The following is a 22,076-nucleotide window of genomic DNA, read 5'->3' on the forward strand; positions in this document are numbered from 1 at the left end:
TACCACATGATATTGGGGGTTGGCGCCTCCTCCCCCTTTCTCAAGCCTCAGCGCCAGAGTGGAAGGGTCATCCCATCACGATTTCCCTTTCAAAGCCTAAGAAACAGGAGCCTGGCTCAGATGTTGCAGGTTTTGGAGGGAGCTCATGCAGGCGCCGCTACGAAATAATGTGGCGGGCTCACTATTGCTTGGCGACAGAGTCTATATTAAGCTGCAACATGTCTGGACAATTTTGTAGCTTCCATGTCAATTCGAGTAGGGTTTTTGTTCCCCCTCGATTTTCCAGTCAACATCTTTGCCATGTGATTCGTTGTGTTCTTTGCAGGGTTTTCATGCCAGTAGTGACACACAATCTTTTATTATCGTAGGTGTTCTCGTTGCAGCTATAAATAACATATATTGATAACACCCACCTGCTAACATACTGTGTAATTTACTTCTGCTTTTTGACTTTGGTCTGTCTCTCATCACCATAGCTACGTGGGCCATGCCTACTCACCACCAGAAGCTGCTGTTGTGCAAAAATGTCACCAGGGCTCTGCTTTTACAAGCTCAAGCAACACAAAACAAAAGAATCTGATATTGTGGAGTGAAATCTCTTAATTTACACACATTGGTTCAATTAAATAAAAATACTGTGTGGGTCAAAGTAGTAATAATAATAATTAAGAGGCACAAGTGTCAGAGGAATCGGTCAATAAATGAATAGGAGTGATTCCTCCTTTATATCATCTGGATTATCAGGGCATATTAATCCACATCCTATTGCCAAGGTCATTCGTTCTTAGCCCTTTTTAAGGTACATCTGTTTATCCACATACTTTTGTGGGATTGATGGGAAATAATTTCCCTTCGGCCCCCTCGAGGCCCCGCCCCAGCCCCGCCGCGTGGGCGCCCCCTGCTGCCCGCGGCCGGAGCGTGCGGCCGTTCGCCACGCCTCCCGGTTTCTGTCGGCCCACGGGGCGTTCCCTGTCCCTTTAATTGGAATGTACCAAGTCCTTCCAAGTGACGTTTCCTCCCTGAGTCCTAAACGTGAGAAATCCTTGGTCTGACACCCCACAGGAGGGAAGGGGGAGACGGCGTTGTATTTTGCGGGCGTCCCGGGCCAACAGGGAGTGAGGGAGGGCAGGGGGAGAAGCGCGCGGCCGCGGCCCTCCCCGCCTTGCGCCATAGTCCAGTCCCAAGATGGCGGCCACCATGAAGAAGGCGGTGAGTGGGGCGCTCGCGGTGCGGGATGCTGGGGCGGCGGGCGGCCGCGGAGGGGCCAGGAGAAGGATGCCGGGGTGCTCAGCGCGGAAACCCGGCGTGGGGCCCAGGGCCGAGGCCCCCAGCCCTGCGGGCGGCCCCGCGGCGAGGCCTGCCCGCGCCCCGCGCGTCGTCTTAGGCCCCCGGCCGGCCAAGGCGGGGCGCCGCCCCGGGACCCTCGGAGGGCTCTGGGCCGCCCCTCGCGGTGCTGAGGATGGCCCTGGAGAGTGCGAGGGCCCCGCGGCCCAGGCCTTGTCACTGGGGTGTAGGAAGCCGCAGGTCCCATTGACTGCAGCTGGCCATACCGCTGGGCGCTTTACCTGGGTTGTCGCATCTGACCCTCCCAGGTTCACCGGGATAGGTAGTGCCAGTACGGCCCAGTGCAGGTACGGAAGCTGAGGCCCAGGGAGGCGGAGTCACCTGGCCAAGGTTACGCACCTGCAAGGAGCGGAGCAGGACCCTGCATTCCTGGATGGTCTGGCCCCAGAGCCCCTGTGCCCGGCCAGAGCCGCCCATTGCCACACTCGCTGTCCCTGCGTTCCCCAGGCCCAAACCGTGTATGCTGAGGATGACGATGGGCCAGAGCCCGGAAGCCCTGCGTTTAGTCTCCCTGATCCTCCCAGGAATTTAGCCAGGGATACGGATTTTCCCCGACTTTACAGATGGAGAAACTTAGAGCGGTTGGTGGCTTGGAAGTGACTAAGCTAATAGGAAGTAGAACTGGAATTCAAACTCCGGTTTTTGTTTTTTTTCCCCAAAGCACACTTTTTCACCTACGAAGCAAGATAAACTCCCGTTTCGGGTTTATAATCCAGTAAGTCTACCCAGATGCTTAAAGATATCTAGAGAGTAGAAAAGTAAAATGGGCAGGGGGCAGGGAAATAATATCTGGTAATTACTGAGACTTTACTGTGTGCCAGTCATAGTTCTGAGGGTGTTGCACACATTATTCATTTTAATCTTACAGCCCTTTCAGGGGAGATACTGTTTTTATCCTTCCTTTAGATCTGAGGAGCACAGAGGCAAAGTTAGGATTTAAGTAAACACAGGTATGGGGGACTCTGGAGTCTGTAATTTTACTTCCATGATGTCTGATGAGAGTCCTCTGGCTGAAGGGATTTGCTTTCCAGGTTTCGTGCATGTTCTCATTCCATTTCAAGGACCACATGGGAACCGGCTTCCGTAGCTCTTCTACTCTGCAGCGCCCTGTAGTCTGAGCCACCTGTATCTGGTGCAAGGTGACCACCCGTCCCTGTGCATCCGAGATCGAGGGGTTGCTAAAACTGGGAAAGCCCCAGGCAAACCAGGAGAGCAGCTCTCTCCATTGGTCTGCCCTGCATTAAATTCTTATGGAGTACCAGAGTGGGCCCAGGGCCATGGCGATTCAGACAGGCCTGACACTTTGGGTGATTCGCTTTACCTCTCTTTTGCATTGAAATCAAACCCTCTGTTGTTAGGTACGACCTTTAACTCTGTGGAGTTAAGGATACTCGTCGCGTTTCACCCCGTTTGACAGGTGCGGAAACCGAAGTTCAGAGATGAAGCAGACTTAGAGGAATGGCAGTCCGGGGACTTTGCAACAATTTTGATTACTGACATTGTTTCCTTTCATTCATTCAGCAAGCCTTTTGAGCACAGACTACGGCACGGTCTCAATTTTCCATGATGGAGGTGACAGTAGTCAGGAACAATGATGTTTTCCTCCCCTATCATCATACCCTAGTAGGACATTGGCTCTGGGGGAGAGGCGGGCATCAATCGAATAGTCACACAAAAAACTGTAAAATTTCCAACTCCGATAAGAAGTGTGGGAAAAAAAAGTCTTTGAGAAATGAAGTCTGGACTAAGGTCTGTTACATGATCAGAGAAGATTTGGTCTGTCGGGTCCCGTAGGGAGGGGAAGAGAGGAAGCGAGATGTTCTAGAGAGAGTTTCTCCCGCAAAGAGCTGAGTGCATTTAACAAAAGGAAGGCCAGAACGGTAAGAATCTGGGGAGGAGAGTCGAACCTTGATGGTAGAACATTGAGACGGGTAGGCGGTGGCCAAAGCATGAAGGATTTTCTTTATGTCAGTAAGGCTGGCGTGATAGGCGCGACATCTCGTAGATGTGTCCAGAGCTGTGAACACCTGACAGGTCAGTCATACAACACATTTCCCGCTGCCCCTCAGGAGAAAACAGGCAGGCACGCCAGGCGCGAGAGCGAAATGTCACAGGGTGCCCTTGGAGTGTAACAAAAATCGTTTGCAATCTGGCGTCCTTCACATTTATAACACATTCCGTCCACCGGGTCATGACTGTGCTGGTGACAATGTTTAGCAAGACGATTTATCCTCCCATCTGCAGTTCTGCTGTCTAAGGCCTGGCGCTTGGCCACGAGGGGACCACAGCCTGCTGTCTGTCCATGGGCCCTCCTCAGGGGAGCCGTCTTTGACCTTCCTACCTGAAGGAGCCCCTTTCACTCCCCATCCCCCAACACTTTCCACCCCATTTTACTGTCACCGTCCCGTGGATCACCATCTAGGAAAAAGCTTTGTCTTCACCCATCTCCTCCACCAGAATATAAGCTCGCCAGCATTCACGAGGGTGGGACCATGGCTCTCTTCACGGTGCCTGCCACACAGGAGACACTGAATTCTTACTAAATGAACACGTGCGTGAAAGGTGAATAGATTCTATATCATAGAGACTTGGGAGATACCCCGGTCGGGCTCCAGTGGATTTTCATTTTTATCTTGAATCTTGAGCAGTTATGTTTCCCTTAGGCCTAGCTATTTTTCTTCTAGATCTGGAGCTTTTCTTCCTTCATGATGATTTTTGGTAAACGTTACTCGGAAGTAAAGCACTTATAGTGAAAAGCGACTCCATCCTCAGGCTGTGCTAGGTGCTCAGTGTATCAGCCCTGCGAGATAGGGCTAGGTTCCCCATTTTACAGGTGACAAACCCGAGGCGGCTCCAGAGGATCTTGCATGATTGGCCATGGTTCCTGCTCGCCCGGATTTGAATCCACTTTTAGGATCCCCAGCACTCTGTGCTGCCTCGAATACAGAGCAGCTCCTTCTTCCTTAAATTCTTATGGTCAGAACGACATCTGACTTCCTTTAAAGGAGGCATTCCTGAGCTTTGGGGGTGCTCATCCTTTTAAGAAGCTCGATGAGAGCTATGAAGACCCTTCCAGAAGAATGCACGTACATACCTGCCATTTCGCATGTAATTTCAGGGGGTAAACGGATGTCTCAGTGTCCACAGACCCCCAGTTAGGAATTACCCCTCCCTGCCCAAACGAAGCTGCAGGCACTGTGGGAGTGTTCTAGATCAGTGGGATGGAAATGGAAGCCACCGCCGCTGCTAGTCGGGAAGGTGCAGACCCCTCCCTTCCTGCTGTGAGCAGCAAGCACCCCACCGGTGCGTGCCACCCACCAACGTTTAGCCTTGAACCCCGGTGAGAAAACCACCATCGAGAAAATGCACTCCCGTGTTTGGTGGGGCTGCAATAGGAAACGCCGTCTCTGATAGAGAGGAAGCAGGGGCCGAGTTCGCTCTACAGCTTTTCAGAAACCATATGCATGTGAGTCTGACCGGGCGTGATTCAGGTTCACGTTCAGAAGCCGGGCATTCAGGCTCAGTTGTGTGTCTGGAAGCCTCGTGCTAGGTGCCTGCACGTGGATTACCCCATAAAGCCTCACGATGCCAACTCTGGTGTTCCCTGTGCCCTGTTTGCTTAGGGAATGGGTAGTCCTCGTGTCGCAAAATGACTTGAGTGCCAGCGTATCTGTATATGGACTTTGGTATCTCTATGCAGTTCTTTGTTTCCCGACTTCTATACCCGTAAACGTCATGCACATGGTTGAACACTCAAAGCTATATGTGTCACGTGTAAAGGATTGTTTTTAAGATGCCCACCGGGTCTTTGACGACGGGCCAGGTACATGCACTACTGTTTATTGGATGATGAGAGCCTGGGTCGGGGTAGGTGGGATTCCAGGCGTCTGCCTTTGTATTCCAACCCCTGAGCGCCAACGTCTGGAGGAGTCAAAGCTGCGTGTCTTACGTCATTGGTCACGAGAGAGCAGGTGAAGGTGCGGGGGGTGGTTATGTGCACCACTACTGTTATTAGCAAAAGGGCCAAAAATGGCCCTTGTTAAAACTACATGTGTATTTCTTTCCTCCTCTAAGTTATAACCGACTGCTCTTCCTATTTTATGAATGAGGGGAAACTGAGGAGCATCTGGTGTTTAACTGTATTTCAGGCTGCAGAAGACGTCAACGTTACCTTTGAAGATCAGCAGAAGATCAACAAATTTGCACGGAATACAAGTAGAATCACAGAGCTGAAGGAAGAAATAGATGTAAAAAAGGTATTGAAAATATATTTCTAATTTAAGAAAAATAAACGTTTTTCATACTATCGCTTTTTAAAACTGAATTCTATAATTTGTAATTTTATCTCTGGATGCTGTCGCAGATGACACGATCCTCTCAGTTTAAGAAGAAAGACGTTGTTTAAGGGACGTGAGATGACGTAGAGGTGGATTGGGGTGTGACTCAAGGCTGAGGTTCAAGGAGCAGGTCCCAGAACCACATATCAGAGGACTTGGCTGGGGGTGGAACGCTCTTGTCCCCACTGATCCCATTGAGGAAGCTGCCTCGTCAGATGTGGCTTGCTGCCACCGCCACCCCTGTCACCCCAAGCCCTCATGCCCATGGGCCAAGGTCCAGTTCAAGTGCATTTGATTGATGGAATTTAGTTATTATTTGCTTTCATCCTATCATCAAGCACAGCGGAGAACTGTAGGTTTGTTTTTTGTTTTTAATTCTCCCCTAAGAAAGCAGAATTCACAAAAGTGAGAAACTGTTACAGTAGGAGACATTTCGAGTGGCCACGGACACCGCTGTCCCCCACAGGGTGCTGGTAGCGACCTGGAACTATCCCGAGGACAATGTGTTAGCTCGCTCTTCAGTCCTTCCTTATGAAATGCCATCTAAATTTGTAAGAAAGCCTTATTTCAGTGTGATAATGCATTTGTGAAAGGCTCCCTCAGGGAGTTGGTGTCCCCAAATCAAAATTGGCTTTTAGTTTTTAACAGGGACTTTTGAACCCAGTTTTCATTGCCGTTTACTTTTGCGTTTATAGAAACAACTCCAAAATTTGGAAGATGCCTGTGAGGACATCATGCTTGCAGACGATGACTGCTTAATGATGCCTTATCAGATCGGTGATGTTTTCATTAGCCATTCTCAAGAGGAAACGCAAGAAATGTTAGAAGAAGCAAAGGTATAGTGAAGTGTGACCCCGGGTGATGACTTCTAACTCTTAAACTGGGATTTGTGTCATTATAAAGAACACGTGACTATAGGTGTAGGGAAAATAACAGATGGTAGTTAATATCTCACGGATTCTTACAATGTCCCACAGGTGCTCTGAATGCTTTGCAAGTGTGATTTTATTTAATCCTAACAGTGACTCTATGAGATAGGTGCTGTTAACCCCAATTAGACTTGTAGAGGCTTAGAGGGGCTATGGGACTTCCTGAAGGTGACAGGGAATAGTCCTGTGGCTTCAGAACCTGCGCTGGAAATAAAAAGTGTTTAGAAACACAGAATATTGTATTAGAAGAGAAGAATCGCTCATAATTCCATTACCCAAAGATAATCACTGTCCACAGTGCATGTTTTCCTGGATTTCTTCCACGTCCTCCCCTCTTTCTTTGAATATTTTTGCTTCGCATTTTGGTCAGTTAACATCCTAGTAAGAGTATTTTCTCGTTCTGTTCGATGCTCGTTTACCCAGCTGGTCTTCACTGGGAGCCTGCTCTGAGCCAGGCACACAGACTCTAACAGCATCATTTTTGATGACCGTTTCTTGCTATGTTCGTGGACGTGGATTCAGCTCACTCTCCTCTAATATCATCATTCGTTTCAAACATTTCCCTCCAGTAATTCTGTAGTGAGCATTTTTATACCTAAATCTTCATTCACGTGCAGGAAGTTCTTTTAACTAAATAACCTGAGAAGCGTAATTACTGGGTCAGAGTGCGGGTTTGTTGACGAATTTTGAGGTACAGGCAGGTCACAGTGTTTGTGTATGAGAAGCTAACGGCAGTTAAATATTTTCTGATTCTTTTAAAATTTGCTTCATTAACTTGACTGTTATTGAAAATGTTAGTCTACTTTCTTTAAATGTCTTAGAAAGCAAAACTTTTCATGAATTAAACCCACATTATGAAACCTTGGGAAGAACTAACACTTTTACTCCTGAATCTTCCCGTGCATAAACATCATATGGCAACCTCTTAACATTTAAATCTTCTCTTTCGTAGTAAAATTTTGTAATTTGAGCTTTTTTAAAAAAAATCTTAAAATACTCTTCTTGGAAGTATTTCAAGATAAGTTTTTGTCACTATTGTGCAATCCTTCCTCCTTCCTCCCCCCAGATAGTAAACCTTTATTTTGCTACTCATTCATTCATTCATTCATTCATTTATTCCGAAAGTATTTGTTAAGTGCTTATTCTGTACCAGAATCTACCATGTGGTAGGGACACGGGACAAGAAATCACATCTGGTCCCTGCCCACACGGAGTGTGTCATCTAGCTGGAAAGTCCTCGTAGTTAGGGAAAAGTTCTGCCAGATTTTGACTATAAGTTGCTGTTCTTAATGATCGGCGACAGTATGAATTTTTAGCATTTCCCCCCGTTTCATAGCCTTTTCTGTGGGAAGTTGGAAGAGGCTGTGTCGGAACCCGTGCTTGTGACCAGCTGTTTACCGGAAGTGCCACGGTGTTCTGGATGGCTCTTCCTTTATTAGGGTAGGATAATTTAGAAATTAATTTTCTTATATCTATTACGTGTTTTAAATCAGCAAAAACTGAGAAAGCAAGCTTGATTTATCTTACAATAAGCAGATATAGACCAGGAATTAAAAATGCCCGTGTTCAGACTTTTGGCTATGATCTAGTTATCAGCATTATTGATTTAGTTGCCTGTCCCAGTTTAGGAAATTCTTGACCTAAAACTCTTCCCAGACGTTTTGTCAGACACGGATCCTCAGCAACATCTGGTCGAGTAGAATTAATTTGAGCAATTTTTTTCCAGAAAAATTTGCAAGAAGAAATTGACGCCTTAGAATCCAGAGTGGAAGCAATTCAGCGGGTGTTAGCAGACTTGAAAGTTCAGTTATATGCAAAATTTGGGAGCAACATAAACCTTGAAGCCGATGAAAGTTAAACGTTTTATAATACTTTTTAAAATTTGTTTAATAAACTTGAATATTGTTTAAATGATAATTTCCTTTCTTCAAATGATATGGAGAGCAAAACTTTCTTTTTTTAAAAAAAATTTTCTTTTATTTAATGGAAACTTGCCTATTTTCACATGTCTTGCTTATTTATTTTATATTTTTAAAGAAGACAGTATTCATCTATGTATTTTGCATAACGATTATATCAAATGTAGGGATTGATGTCATGTTATTAAAGACAGTTAAGCAATCGTTTATGCTTCTATATTATCATTTAGAATATCTTGCAGTTTTTGTAGGGAATCTCACAGTTGTGTCACGTTGTTTATGCTGATTTCCGTTGCTATTTACATGGTGAAAGGATAACAGAGAACTAACCTGACTTCACTCATTTCACAGCTGAAACTTGGTCATATACTAAGAAATATGTAGATATTTTATTTTAAAATATGCGGTATATATTCTATCAGAACCTACGTATTTCACACGTCTCTTACGTATCTATACAAATCATAAATCTTGGAGAAAGTTCCGGCAAACGACTGGTTGAGCTTCATACAAACACAGTGCAACGATAGAAGAATGTTTCAGAAACCAAGAGATGTATCAATAGGAAGAACAGTTCAGTGTTTTTTAAAAACGATGCTTTAGATTTTATGTGAGTGCTCTGTAATTAACTAGGGTTATATTGATAACGCTGTAGACGTTAAGCAGCTGTGTCTTTAACAATAAGGCTTTTTTTCCTTAAATAAAGAGAACATTTATCCCTTCAAGCCCCCAAAAGACATATATTTTGGGATTTGGGAGACCTAATAGTATGAAATTCCCAGCAGATGGCACCGCTGCTCCAGAATGCCAGTGGGAGGATCATAGTACAAAAATGAGGGTAATTCTGGGATTAAATATACATAATTTTAAGAGGAAATGTCATTTTTTTAACCTTCAAGGCTAAACTTTCTATATTGTTTAGAAACAATGCAGGCTTAAAGCTAGAATATATAAAATTCATCTTGACGTCAAGGCAACTTTTTGCTGCAAAATTTTCCCACGTAGTAATATTCAAATTCTAGAAAATGACTCTTAAAAGGATATTTTTTTCCTGCATCCATTTGGTTAGTGTTCAGGTAGAGGTGTGGGGCTGGGAGATGTATCAGTCAGGTTATAGCTGGAAATAGATAACACACTCAAATTACAATAATTTCAGAAAACTTTAGCCAAGATTACGAAGGTGGAGGGTTTTGTACCCTCAGAGGCCAGGGGCGACGGCAGCCACCCCCCTCACTCTGTAATCCGGGGCCACCTTCATTTGTGGGGGTGACACAGCCAGCCTGTGACACCCCTGCAGCGACACAGCCGAGAGACCTGACACCCTGACCTCATTCTCTCTCCCTCCAAAATCCATCTGGTGCCCACCACTGGCCAAACCCAACCCGAGTCCAGAGGGAGTCCATCAAAATCAGTCTGTGCCAGGACCCCGGATGGGTGGTGAATGGATGGATCCGGGGGGGGGAGCTGACGCAGGAAGGTGGCTAACATTGAATCGTTCAGAAATTTTCACAACAAAGACTCATCCGACTTATGTGTCAGAAACTGGATCATATAACTGCCTGGGCTTTAAAATATTATCAGTATATTAGCAAGTAAGCCTAAAATAAGACGAAATTGGGGGTGGCGATAACACTATACATTGTCGCTAACTTTATACCTCGTTTTTCTTAGTTTACCTGTGAAGTTCTAGGATATCAGAAATATAATTCCCACTTTTCTAAAGTGTCCCCAAGCCTTTTCCCATTTCTGTTAGTAGCGAGTATTTGGGGCTAGATGAAGCCCAGGAAGCAGCATCTGAAGAAGTAACTAAAACTCTACTCTAGCCAGTAGTTGCCACAAATTTTTTTATTTCTTGACAGGAATACTGATTTTTGTGTACAGTCACTATTTTCAGCGCAACTATTTTTAAAGCATTGCAAGCTGAACAAAAGATAGTTGTAAAACTTGACCATCAGGCTGCCAGTTTGCAAACCCAGGTGCACAGCGTACTGCGTCTTATCCAGGCTTTTAGTAGAAAGTTGGTGGTAGATAGTTTGCTCTGAACTTAGGGCCTTGTGAGCTGCTGTTCTGTGCCGTTGACTTCTTGTCATCTCGATAACCACCACTATCTTGTCCAAGCCTTGGGAGCTCTAGTCGAAAGCTTGGCTAATTAGGGGAGGGAGGTGGGAAATGCCATTTGGGGTAAAGTTTTGACAGCTGGAGGCCAGGGGTGGCTCTAAAGGGCTTCGAATAGAAAGGCTATCCACACGATGGAGCGCTATTTGAAAATAATTTGGCAGTTGGTAGATGGGTTTTAGTACAAAGAGATGGAGGTAGGGGTAGCGGATGTTCCTGCACTTCCCCTGGTGCATCGAGTCAGTTGGCAGATGAAGAAAGAAAAGCAAACTAGGACTTAAGAGAGAAGGTGAGCTGTATAGGTCTTGACAGTACCAGAGAGACGAGGGAGGAGGAGGAGGAAGCCAAAGACAACTTGGTTTTGAGCACTGGCCCCATACAGCCTGCAAAACAGGTTTTCTTTGGCTCTCGTAGTTAAAAATTAAAAAAAAAAAAATTTCTTGCCACAGTAAAATCAGGAGATCTCACATAAAATTTCAGCTTGGCAACATTGGGACCATATTTCTCAGTGATGATCTTCAGCTGCTCACCCATGAGACAGCAGGCTCTCTGCAGCTCACCCCGCCCCTCGCCACTCTCTCACATCACATGCCTGGCACCTGGCCTCACTGGCTTTGACCTCCGGACAGCAGCAAGGGCGGAAGTGTCTGGCATGGGAGGAGAGCAGGGGTTTGGCTTCGGACACATGGCACGGCTAGGACGCCCACCGTGTGAAGATGTGCGATCGGACATGGGAAAGGTGGGTTGAAGCTTTTCCTTTTTTTTTCCGGGACGTGAGGGGCAAGGAAACGGGCAACAAGGTTACCTTCTAGCACTCCGGCAAAAAAAGGCTAAGAAGAGGAAGGTAGCAGAGGTCAAGGCCCAAGGAGCCAGAGTAAGCTCGGAGGTCTACTGGCAATGAGATGGGGCCTGGGCCCCCAGGAACACCCCAGGGCGGCTGAGAAGGGGCCAGGTTTACAGAGGCGGGTATCTGCACTAGAGTCACTGCTCCTGGGATTCCCCGTGAGCCCGGGACTGTCCCCCACTCCGTGCGGGACCGTTTTCATCCTAGAGAAGTGCTTCTTAACATTTAAAGTGCATGCACACCACTTGGGGATTTGGTTAAAATGCAGGTTCTAGGTCAGTGGTCTTGGGCTGGGGCCTGAGCGTCTGCATCTGTAACATGCTTCCAGATTCTGCTGTTACTGGTGGGCCATGCATTGGGTGGCTGAGGCAGCTGGTCACGAAAGAGAGGAGGACTTAGGAAAAAATGCAGCTGGGAGGAAAGAGCCAGCGGAAGAGACAGGCCACATGACGATGGGAGCACTGTGGAGAACGTCAGAAACGCGATGTTTTCCACAGCACTAAATCCTGAAAAAAAAAAATATAAAACGGATGTCGCCTTGGACAACTATCTCGTAGAAATCGGATGAAACCTCGTTTTTTTAACACGTCCTCCAGGTGATTCTGATTCAGCTAAAGCACTAGCCTGGCTCTAATAATTCGGTCTGTTCAGGGGCTCAGGGGAGGAGACGAAACACCATCTGATAATCCTTAGCACGTAATTACGTCTGATGATGAAAAGTAACAGGAAACGGTGGCACGGAAGAAGCCTCAGCCGGCCGGCTTAGGGGTGTCCTGGTGGAACCTGGGGTTAGGGTCGTAAACAGACTATAAAACATTGAGCAACGGGTGATGTGAGATTTGGAGGCAGACGCAAAAGTGTTTTTACAAGAAAGTTCACCGTGGAGCGAAGGGGGTAAGACAGCCATTCGATGCGACTGCCCTGTAGATGGAAGGGCTTTTCTTTTTTCGTTTTCGAGATCGGGGATGTATGAGTGCAGGCGGGAGCAGACGGGATGCAATCCGGGCAGGAAGGTGACGAAGAAGTCTAAGCACTGGAGGTGGCGGAGCTCGGCAAGGGAGGATGGCAGGACGCCCCGAAAACAAAATTAGAGGTACACCTAAGACCAGCTCTTCCTCGAGGAGTAAATGGTAACAACAAAAATTCAGAATCGCGATTACCTCTGGCGGGGGAAGAAAATAGGATTGAAGAAGCGAAGTCAGGAGGCTGGGTCGTGGGTACAGAGCTATCTACGTTTAATATATTACATTCAGCGTGGACCCTTGTATGTGCATTGATGTCACTCACGATAACGAGTTCTTATGAAATGCTGTTAGTTATGGCACGAATATAAACCGGGAAAAATAATGCATCTTGCGAGGTCGTTACTGGTATTTTACTGCATCGCTGCGACATTTTTGTGTGTCATTTGACATAAAATGGAGCGTTGTATCTCCCTATTTTTAAAAGTAGAAAAAGAGCAGCCTCCAAAGCAGAATTCTTAATTAAAGATGACATATACATACCACCTTTATGTATGGGGCAGAATTTAAAGGTTGGCTTAAAGATGCGGTGTAAAAAATTTAGAGAACAGTAATTAGAGTGTGTGTGTGTGTGTGTGTGTGCGTGCATGTGTGTGTGCGTGCGCGTGTGTGTATTTTTCAGTAACTAGTTCTCTGCTAGAGCCTCCATTCTGATACGTAGGGATAATTTTAATGTTTACTCTTCCGAATGCTTTTTACTTATTCCTCCCTTTCTCACAATGACCTTTCATCAAAGTAGATTCTGTTATCGCCTCTCATTGTACAGATGTGGAGAAGGTTCTGGGAGGCAAGACAACTTACCCCAGGTCTTCGCGAGCTCTTAACGCACAAACTGCACTTCTGAAATTATTTCGTTTGGTGATTTTATCAAAAAGAATTTCAGGTAGCTTCTCAAATATACATGTAAACGCATATGTGTATCTGCATGAAATATAAATATGACATTAACAGAACAGGGAAAAGGAAACAATGAGTAAAAAAGGGACAAGGAAATGAACTGGCCACAGAGTCCATGTGTTTGACTCGCATGCTCTGAGCTCCTGGTTAGCTAAGGTGAGGGAAAACGGTGAGTGATACCACATTAGAAAGAGTGGTCTGTACCAGTATCTTAGGAGGAAAAGTGTGTTTCGGAGGATTAAACCCTGAAAAAAAATTTCCTCCATTGGGCATTGACTTCGTACAAGGTAATAGATGTTGACTTCAATGCCTGCTTCAGAGCAAACGAAGGAGCAGAATTCACGTGGCCAATTCTTTAGCAGTTTAACAGATCACCTCAATCCGATGGAAAGAAATCAGAGAGAGGCTGACAATAACGAGCCAGCATCCACACAGCCAGGTGCTGTCTGAATCCTTTACGTATATTCGCCTCATCCCCAGAATCCTGTGAGGTACATGCTATCATCACTGCCTGCATTTGAGGAAGTGGAAGCCCAGAGAAATTAAGGGACCTGCTCAAGTTGCCATGATTCTTAAGTAGAAAACTCGAGACTCAAACCCAAGCAGTGGGGCCTCACAAAATCTGTGCACCCAACCACTCCATAGCAATACTGGTACCCAAGTGTAGAACCTTCTAGAAATCCCTCAAGCCCGTAGTAACTTCAAGTTCAGAATGTCCCTTAGAAATGGGTGCGAATTAGAAGGCAGAGTAGTGATGGCCTTGGTCCATGAGCCGTCTTAAAACCCTTCTCACCAGAGACCCATTTCAGTTCAATCCTGTGAGATGAGAGAAGGTATCTGGTTATACCAACAGCACATCTGGAATCCTGAACTTGGCTTTGGACAGCACTGTGCACAGTAATATTGGATAGAAGGGGAAGGGTCATTTCTGTCAGAAACACTAGTTGTGGTTTCTGATTTATTTTATAATAATATCTCTGACATCCGAGGTCACGCTGCCATTTGGAGTAGCACTGGCGTTATTGGTAGATTTTGTCTGATAGATGTCAATAAAACCCTCGATAACACAGATGTAGTTGAGCCAATGTCTTAGGAAATGGATGAAATCTTCCTCAGGATGTGATTGCAGTGGGAAACAATTGGCCTGAGGAGGACTTGGATTTAATGAATGATCTATTCATTATTGTTTTAAATCATTCAGGTAAAACTCACTGAGTCCGAATTACGGTAGCTGGCAAAGGCGAAGGACTATGATTAAGTTAAACTAGTGCAGAACTAGGATGAAACTTGTGTCTAAGACGACGCTTCCCTCGGCCCACACGTCTCCACCTTCGTCCCTATGGCCTTGGCCCAATGGCCGTGATTGCGTCTGTCTCTCAGTGAGTCTCTCGTCTCCAGTTCTGCTCATACACACTTGCTTCAATCCATTTTTACCCAGTAGCCAGATACATTTTTTTAGACCACAAATCTGATTAGCTTACTCTCTCCCCAATACTTTCCCTCCCTCTCAAAAAACTAATGTCCTCCTCTTGACGAGAGCAGTGGAAAAGCAAACACATCATGTGGCCCGCGGGATTCTAACCCTGCCACCCTCCCATTTGCCCTTTCTTCTCTGCGCTAATCGTACTGACTTCGTTCCATTCTCTGAAGTGTGTCCTGCTCCCTTGTCGTCGGGCCTGTGCCCTCGCCAGATCAAATCCCCCCGGGTACTTTGTAGCATGAGCTTCAATTACATTTATATTCATCTGTGCAAATGATTGGTATGTCTTCCTCATTAGACAGAAGTCAGAGGCTGTGTTGATGTTTTCCTTTCTCTCATACTCCCAGCCCCCACCTACCATGAAATCTAGTACGTCATAGTACTCGATATTTATCATGACCCAGTAGTTCCGCAAGCCCCCCTCCCCGCCCATAAGTATCCAATAGATAAGGGAGTTCGTGTCCATCAAAAGATATATTCAAGAATGCTCATAGGAGCTTTATTCTTAAATAGCCAAAACACCCAATTTCCGTCAACAGGAGAATAATAGATAAATACATTGTGGTCTAGTCATACAATGGAATACTACACAGCCATTAAAAAGAACAAAGTACAATGACATGCAAAAACAAGGTCATTGAATCTCAGAGACTTATATAATGTTAACTGAGAGAAAGAGTACAATTCCATTTATATAAAGTATAGGAACAGTGGCAGGCAGGAGAAGGTCACCTTTTAGGGAAGGACAGTAATAAGTACCACTTACGGAGCATTTACTAAACCCCAGGCACTTTATCAAACCCTTGAATGTGTCTTAATGAACAGGCCCTCCCCAAACCCGATGGGGTTGATTTGTCAGCTGAGGAAACTAAGGATATGAAATGGAATGGCCACGCTGCTGGTGAGTGCAGCGTGATCTCATTGTGTCCTGACGGGTTATGTCACGCAGCTGCACAAACCATCGCCTGGGGCTGCTAGGGGACATCAAGCATGCCCCACGGGCCTGGGTCGCAGTAAGAACTCCAAGTATCGTCTGTCGGGATTAGTCCTGTGAAAAAACAGAGGCTCCCAGAGGTCGCCCAAGGCCATGTAACTGAGGTCGCATGTGTACAGTTCTGACCATGAATTCTATTGTGCGGATTGATTATAAGTGACTTTTCACGCTTACTCTGAATGGGACACCGTATTGTGACTTTCGTGAGCACTTCCGCCTTTCTGAGCCTCTTCCTCCCAAAGTCAAATATTAAGAAGTATATTTCACGACTGCCTTGGCATAAAGGCATGTGTAATCTGGCTTGGATTATATTCATTATTTTTTCTGACTAAAAAAAAACACAAAAACATTTTCATGGGCTCCTAAGAAACCATGGGCACTATGCTTGCTGGGCCCAGTGAGGAAATGGGACCTGGTGAATGTAGATGAATTGTCAGGTGCCAGTGATGAAGATGGCGGGTTTTTTTTGGGAGTAGGATAACCTGTGGTTGAAAAACACAACTGAAGACAGAATTATGTTTTCATGGAATAAGATTCTACTTCTCTTGTAATTTTTAAATTGCCATAGTTACCGTAAAAGATTCAGCCCTCAGCGTAAAATGACGTTGGAGTTCAAACGATAGTGAAGACTTTCTGACTTAATGAAAAAGCAGAAAACAATCCAGAAAAAGAGCCTACGCTTGATGGAAATGGTGTTTTGTGTCATTTGATCTGGTTTGGAGTGGGGTGGGGGAAGGAATTAATGAAATGCTACAAAATGCTGGAGTTCAAATAGACCTTGATATAAATAGTGAATTGTGCTTTCGGGCTTTCAAAATACAGGATTCCGGTCTCAGGTTAAATAGCATCCTGTTGGAGCCAATCTGAATATGCAGAGGCTGATCGCAATGAGTACCACAGAGAATGCAAGACTCCCTGAAAGTTTTAAATTACCCATTTGCCTGGAGTTTGAACCATTCCAGAAGGTCTTTGAAAACAGACTGAAGGAAAGAAAAAAATCCCTTCAGCAACTGAGATGCTATTTGTGTATGGGATTTGAGTAGCTCTGAGCTAGTAGCTGGTGTCTGTAACCTTTTATGAAGGTCTTTGAAAGCAAACAAACACACAGGAACTGGGGAACGGAAGCAGGGCACTGAACAAGTTCTAAGTTTCATATAGGACCCCACAGGATGCTCGCATGTCTTCATTCTGTTCACGTAGCGACAGCCGTGAGCCACGCAGGACAATGGGTAAGTACAAAATATGCATGCATTTCATCCTTATGGCTGCTATTGACACAAAACCAAGACGATCACATACCTTCCTATTCTGTCGGGAGTGGCGGGTGTATTGCTGGAAAGACCAAGTAATGTGAGAGCAGATGAATGTGAAACTGACAGGAAAGCCAGTGTGGATGCAGAGAAAATGAGTTAAGCCACCACACAATCATCTGATGGATGAGATAATCTTACCCCTAACCAAAGTATGTTCAGACCAGAAACGCTCCGCCTGGGTCTAACCCAGATGTCTCCCTCCCATGACCCTGCAGTTCACGTAACTGAAGGAAGCCGGCCGAGTGAGTAGTAGCTGCCCCGTGCAGAGGTGGCGGACTTCTCTACTATGCCACAGTGTACACCCGCCCTATTGTCTTCTTAACTATAAAGTCACTGCAGCTTTTATGGAAAAGGGATTCCTAGTGGTCTTTCGTTTTAGGCTAATGTCATAGCTGTTAGAACACTTGGGAGTTGGGGAGATGGCGTTGACGGGCAAGGATGTGCCCATCAAATGGGAGAGAAGAGCACATTGGCTTCACCCAGCTGTCTCGTCCAGTAGGCGAGAGTGGCTGACGCTTCGATTGTCGAGGGAAAGCCGGCGATCTGAATTTCCTTCAGGGCGAAATCTCCAGATTTTTAAATGTTGCCAAATCATCGAGAGGTTTAAAAGACGTTAAGAAGCACAGAACAACAAGGCGCAGACGACAAACGTCTGCAAAACGCATTCACAGACTACCAACTCCTGGCCAGTTCACAGGGAAATAAAAACATCAGTAGAGATCGGCGAGGGCTGACAAAAGCCTTTTAATTAATACTAAAAAAGGAAAGTCACATCTTTGCTTTGGCGTTTTAACCGAACGACACTCTTCAACAATGTTTCCTATCTTTGACCCAAAGGGAAAAAAAAAAAGATAAGGAAAAAACCCCAACAAATATATGGCAGGGATATTTTTTACAGCTTCAGTGAATTGTTTAAATGTGGTTTGAATTTATGTCTTACTCGGCTGCTGTGATGGGTTAAAGGAGATTTTAATACATTGCTCAGATGAAAAGAGGTATGGAGATTCTTCAGTAGATAAAAAACAGTCGTGGACAGAACATTTTTTTTAAATAATGGTCAAGAAAACATATAAACAAACCTAAATATCACCAGAGAGAGTTTGCCAATAAGTTGGTAAAGCAAAAGGGGTTATTAACCTCAAGACAAGATTGCTACTGGGGTCACAGGAAAACCATCTGCCATGCACCGTTTTTTATTGATACTTCAGGATAAACAAAAACACTCCATTTCAATGTTGGAAACTCATGTTCCATCTTTCTGGAATGCTGCGAATGGGCGTATAACCATAGCAGTGCCCCATTTCCCCTTAAATCTTCTCTTGGCTTCACAAGTGGAGCAAGAGGCACCTTCTAGTGTTTTCCTCATGACAGCCCTGGACTCAGAAATCTACGAGATGCTAACAAAAGAGAGACAGTTTAAAGCTCTTTTCATTTCTGCAGGTGACCTTCTAGAGCAGAGCCAGAGTGAAATTAAATGTGACTTTAAAGTGTGCTTTCTGTTCATTTTCGGGACCTCCTAGAACCTTGGGTTGGAGCTGAAAGGGGTCTTGGGGAGTTGCAACACAGACTTTATGGATGGGAGTATTGAGGTACAGAATGGCTGGCTCAGTCAGGGTCAAAGAGCAAAGCAACGTCAACTTCAATTCCACGTCTGTGGTAGGCAGCCTTCTAAACCGACTCCCCGTGACCCCGCCTCCTGCTCTTTATGCCCTTGTGTGATCCTCCGCCTTTAAATGTGGATTGGACCCAGCAAGATGCTTCTCATGATAGAGTACAGCTGAAGTGATGAGGTGTCACTTCTGTGCAGGTTACAGAAGACTGAGTATTATCTCGCTCGCCTTCTTCCTCGTTGATTCTCTGTCTCTGTCTCTGTCTCTGTCTCTATCTCTCTATCTCTATCTCTGGCTCTTCTCACACAGTTGTTCTGGCAAAGCCAGGTGGAGGGGGCCTGTGACAAAGAACAGAGGGAGGCCACCCACCAACAACCACTCAGAAACTGAGGCCCTCAGTCCAACAGCCCTGGAGGGACAGACTCCTGCTAACACAAGTGGGCCTAGAATCGCATCCTTCAGATGAGACAAGGTCCCTTGTCGGCACCTTGGTTGCAGCCTTGTGAGAGTTTGTGAGCCAGAGGCATCCAGTGCTGTAAACTGTCCCAGACCTGCAGGACCTGGGAGGTCATCTCTGGGTGCTCTTCATAGCTGCCGAGTTTTGGGGGAGTTCGTTATACAGCAGTAGATCCCTATTACAATGTCTCGACTCAGGCCACTGTTCTTTGTCTAGTCGGCTGCCCTTATATCCTTTGTGTGTATATGTTTTCAGTTACTGTGTCCACATTTTATTGATAATTACTGTGAGGACACTGTTTCAGGCAGTGTCCAGGGTACAAAGATGGGAGTGGCAAAGTCCTTATTCTCACAGAATTGTGAGAATTGTGCTTCAGTAATGGGACCAAATTTTAGAATGGCCATCTTGGTGGGATACAACAAGATTTCTGTAAAGACCAAGAAAGACCAATTTCTTTGCCAGAAAAATGAACATAACACGATTGGACGATTGTAAGAAATGAGAAGAGTTAACCGAAGTAGTGCCTGTTGTGTGCCAAGCACCGTGCTGTGAGCACTTTGTGGATATTCGCTCGCTTAATCTTCACAACTTTATCGTGAAGGCGGTAGCATCACTCTCATTTTTACAGACATGGAAACTGAAGCACAGAGATTTTAAACAAGGTCACTCTGGTAGAAATTGACAGACAAAAATGGCAACCTGAAATCTGGGCTGTCTGGGCCATAAAGTCTGTATTTTAACAATTTTGTTCTCCTGTTTCTAGAAAAATGAAGGATGATGGGATAACATATATAAAGTGCTTAGCACAGTACCTGATATGTAGTGAGTGCTCAACATGTGGTTGCTATGATGAGGATGATGATAATGATTACAAAAGATAAATTTTCACTGTTGCATCGGCTGGCAGCAGCTGACCTGTATATAACAAAGATTTTATGAGGTTTTGATGAAAGCTGACCCAAAGCACTAAAATGTTTTAGCATATCATTCAAGTAAAAATAAGCTAATATTAAAAAAAAAATTGTTTGGACCTGAAGGTATTTAGATACTTTCTAGTGAATGTGCTCTTAAAAAAAAAAAAAAAGAAAACAAAACAAAAACCCAAACAAATGACCAGCCAAAAATTTCTCCTCTGATTTAAGCCAAAAAGGAAACTTATTGGTGCATAATAACTGAGTATTCAGAGGCAGAATTGGCTTCAGGCAGTCTGGGTTCGGGGCTCTCAGAGTGTCACGTGGATTTATTCCTGATGCCACTTTCTGGGCTGGTTTTATTCTGAGACTACAGGCAGCATCTCCAATCCATGCTCCCTGTCCTCATGGAGAAACGAATTTGGTGGCTTCCCCTTCATAGCTTTCCAGGTTTAAGCTGCACGAGAGAATGAAAACCTTTTTGACAGCACTCATAAAAAAATGAGATTCATTCTGAGAAGCCTGGCTTGGGTCACGTGCCCACCCTGACCCATATCCGGGAGATACTGTGGTTTGATTGGTTAGATCTGGGTCATGTGCCCTAATCTCAAGTCGTAGGTGGAGACCCAGGAACTGAGAGCAGGGATTGGGGGGACTCCAAAGAATTGGGGATTGGTGTCAGGGAGCACATGGTGAATGCTCACGAGAGAATGATGAAACCTTGAAATGTGTACACATTCAACAGTCAATCCATGCGAGAGAGAGGAGGAAATAAATGAACCTTGCATCATTTTGATACTTTTGTCCTGTGTATTTTCTTCCGATCATTATTTTCAACGGCCAGCATACTTATACAATTTTACATTTACAACATGTTATTCTAGCAAGTGCTTCTTTATATACCTATAAAACAGGAATTGACTACTTTTGCAAATATTTGGTGACTTCTGGTTATACGTTGCGAGTAGAAAAGAGAAACACAAAACTGGATTCATCTACTTTCGTTTTCACAGGATCTACTTCCTAGCTTTGTACAAATAGAGCATCTTGAAGAAAAATAGAAAAGAAGCCACTTGGAAACATCCGAATGAATTTACAAAGGCTGTAGTTAAGAAAACACTATTTGGTTTTATAGACATAGAGAAGAAAAATGCTATGTCTATACACTGATACCTGGTGACTCTATTTTTTTTTTTTTTTACCTGGCATGTTAACGTGGTTTTGATTCTATTCAAAGTCTGACTTTTCTTGGAAAAGGAGTAAGAGCAGCTAGAAAGTCATTCATTTGTCTTTACGCTTAGGAATAAGAGGAAAATGTGTTCCTCTTTCTAAAGATTGTGTATGTGCGTGCGTATGTGTGTGTGTGTGTGCGTGCGCGCACGCGTGTGCATTTCTGCTCTATCCTTTTGACTGAGGTTACTTATAAGGCACATAGAAATAATGAAATTAAATTTCCTCTATTTCTTATGATGCTACAAACCTTTATAAAGGTTGCTATAAATATCATAACTACGTTGTTTCCTGAAAAGTAATTTTCCTGTTAGTCTGAGCTGTTCCTTTGAGATACCATATTATTAGTCTATGATGCTTTCTTTAAAGTGCATCAAAGTATATGCATTGGTGTATTTTGATGATTTCTACTTTACGGTGAGTTTTTCACTAACCTCAAGGCTTATTTCTAAGTCACTAATTATTCATAAAGGATGGAGAGATTGCTTTATTTTATACTCCTAATGAAATGCATTAAAGTTGAAGGAGAACCCTTAACAGAGCTTAAAATGTCAAAAAGAGCTTAGGAAGTGAAAAGTCATTTCTAACTAAAATATGAATTAAAAAAAAAAAGAAGGCGGTAGCAGACTATGCTGGAAAATGTGGATATAACGAGGCATATACAGAAGTAGAAA

The 22,076-nt window shown here is 44.7% G+C and overlaps 1 protein-coding gene across 2 annotated transcripts; it reads left to right on the plus strand.

Annotated features, from left to right (window-relative positions):
* Positions 1-989: 989 nt before the first annotated feature.
* On the plus strand, positions 990-8,736 carry PFDN4 (prefoldin subunit 4). Of its 2 annotated transcripts, XM_039864659.1 has the most exons (5): positions 1,261-1,602; positions 2,006-2,059; positions 5,493-5,600; positions 6,377-6,517; positions 8,337-8,736. In XM_039864659.1, exons 1-5 carry the CDS (start codon positions 1,276-1,278, stop codon positions 8,466-8,468), a joined length of 762 nt encoding a protein of 253 aa, XP_039720593.1. In that variant the 5' UTR covers positions 1,261-1,275; the 3' UTR covers positions 8,469-8,736. The 2 variants fall into 2 exon arrangements, with proteins under 2 accessions (XP_039720594.1, XP_039720593.1); XM_039864660.1 differs by lacking the exons at positions 1,261-1,602; positions 2,006-2,059 and adding an exon at positions 990-1,209.
* Positions 8,737-22,076: the final 13,340 nt, after the last annotated feature.

Source organism: Pteropus medius, unplaced genomic scaffold, assembly GCF_902729225.1.
Source record: "Pteropus medius unplaced genomic scaffold, Ma_sr-lr_union100, whole genome shotgun sequence".
NCBI lineage: Eukaryota > Metazoa > Chordata > Mammalia > Chiroptera > Pteropodidae > Pteropus > Pteropus medius.

Excerpts from the sequence above, each read along its gene's own strand:
- PFDN4 (XM_039864659.1), top strand. The coding sequence starts at position 1,276 with ATGCCGGGGTGCTCAGCGCGGAAACCCGGCGTGGGGCCCAGGGCCGAG. Across the intron at positions 1,603-2,005 it reads ACCCTCCCAGGTTCACCGGG|CACACTTTTTCACCTACGAA; the intron begins ATAGGTAGTGCC and ends TTTTCCCCAAAG. Across the intron at positions 5,601-6,376 it reads AAGAAATAGATGTAAAAAAG|AAACAACTCCAAAATTTGGA; the intron begins GTATTGAAAATA and ends TTGCGTTTATAG.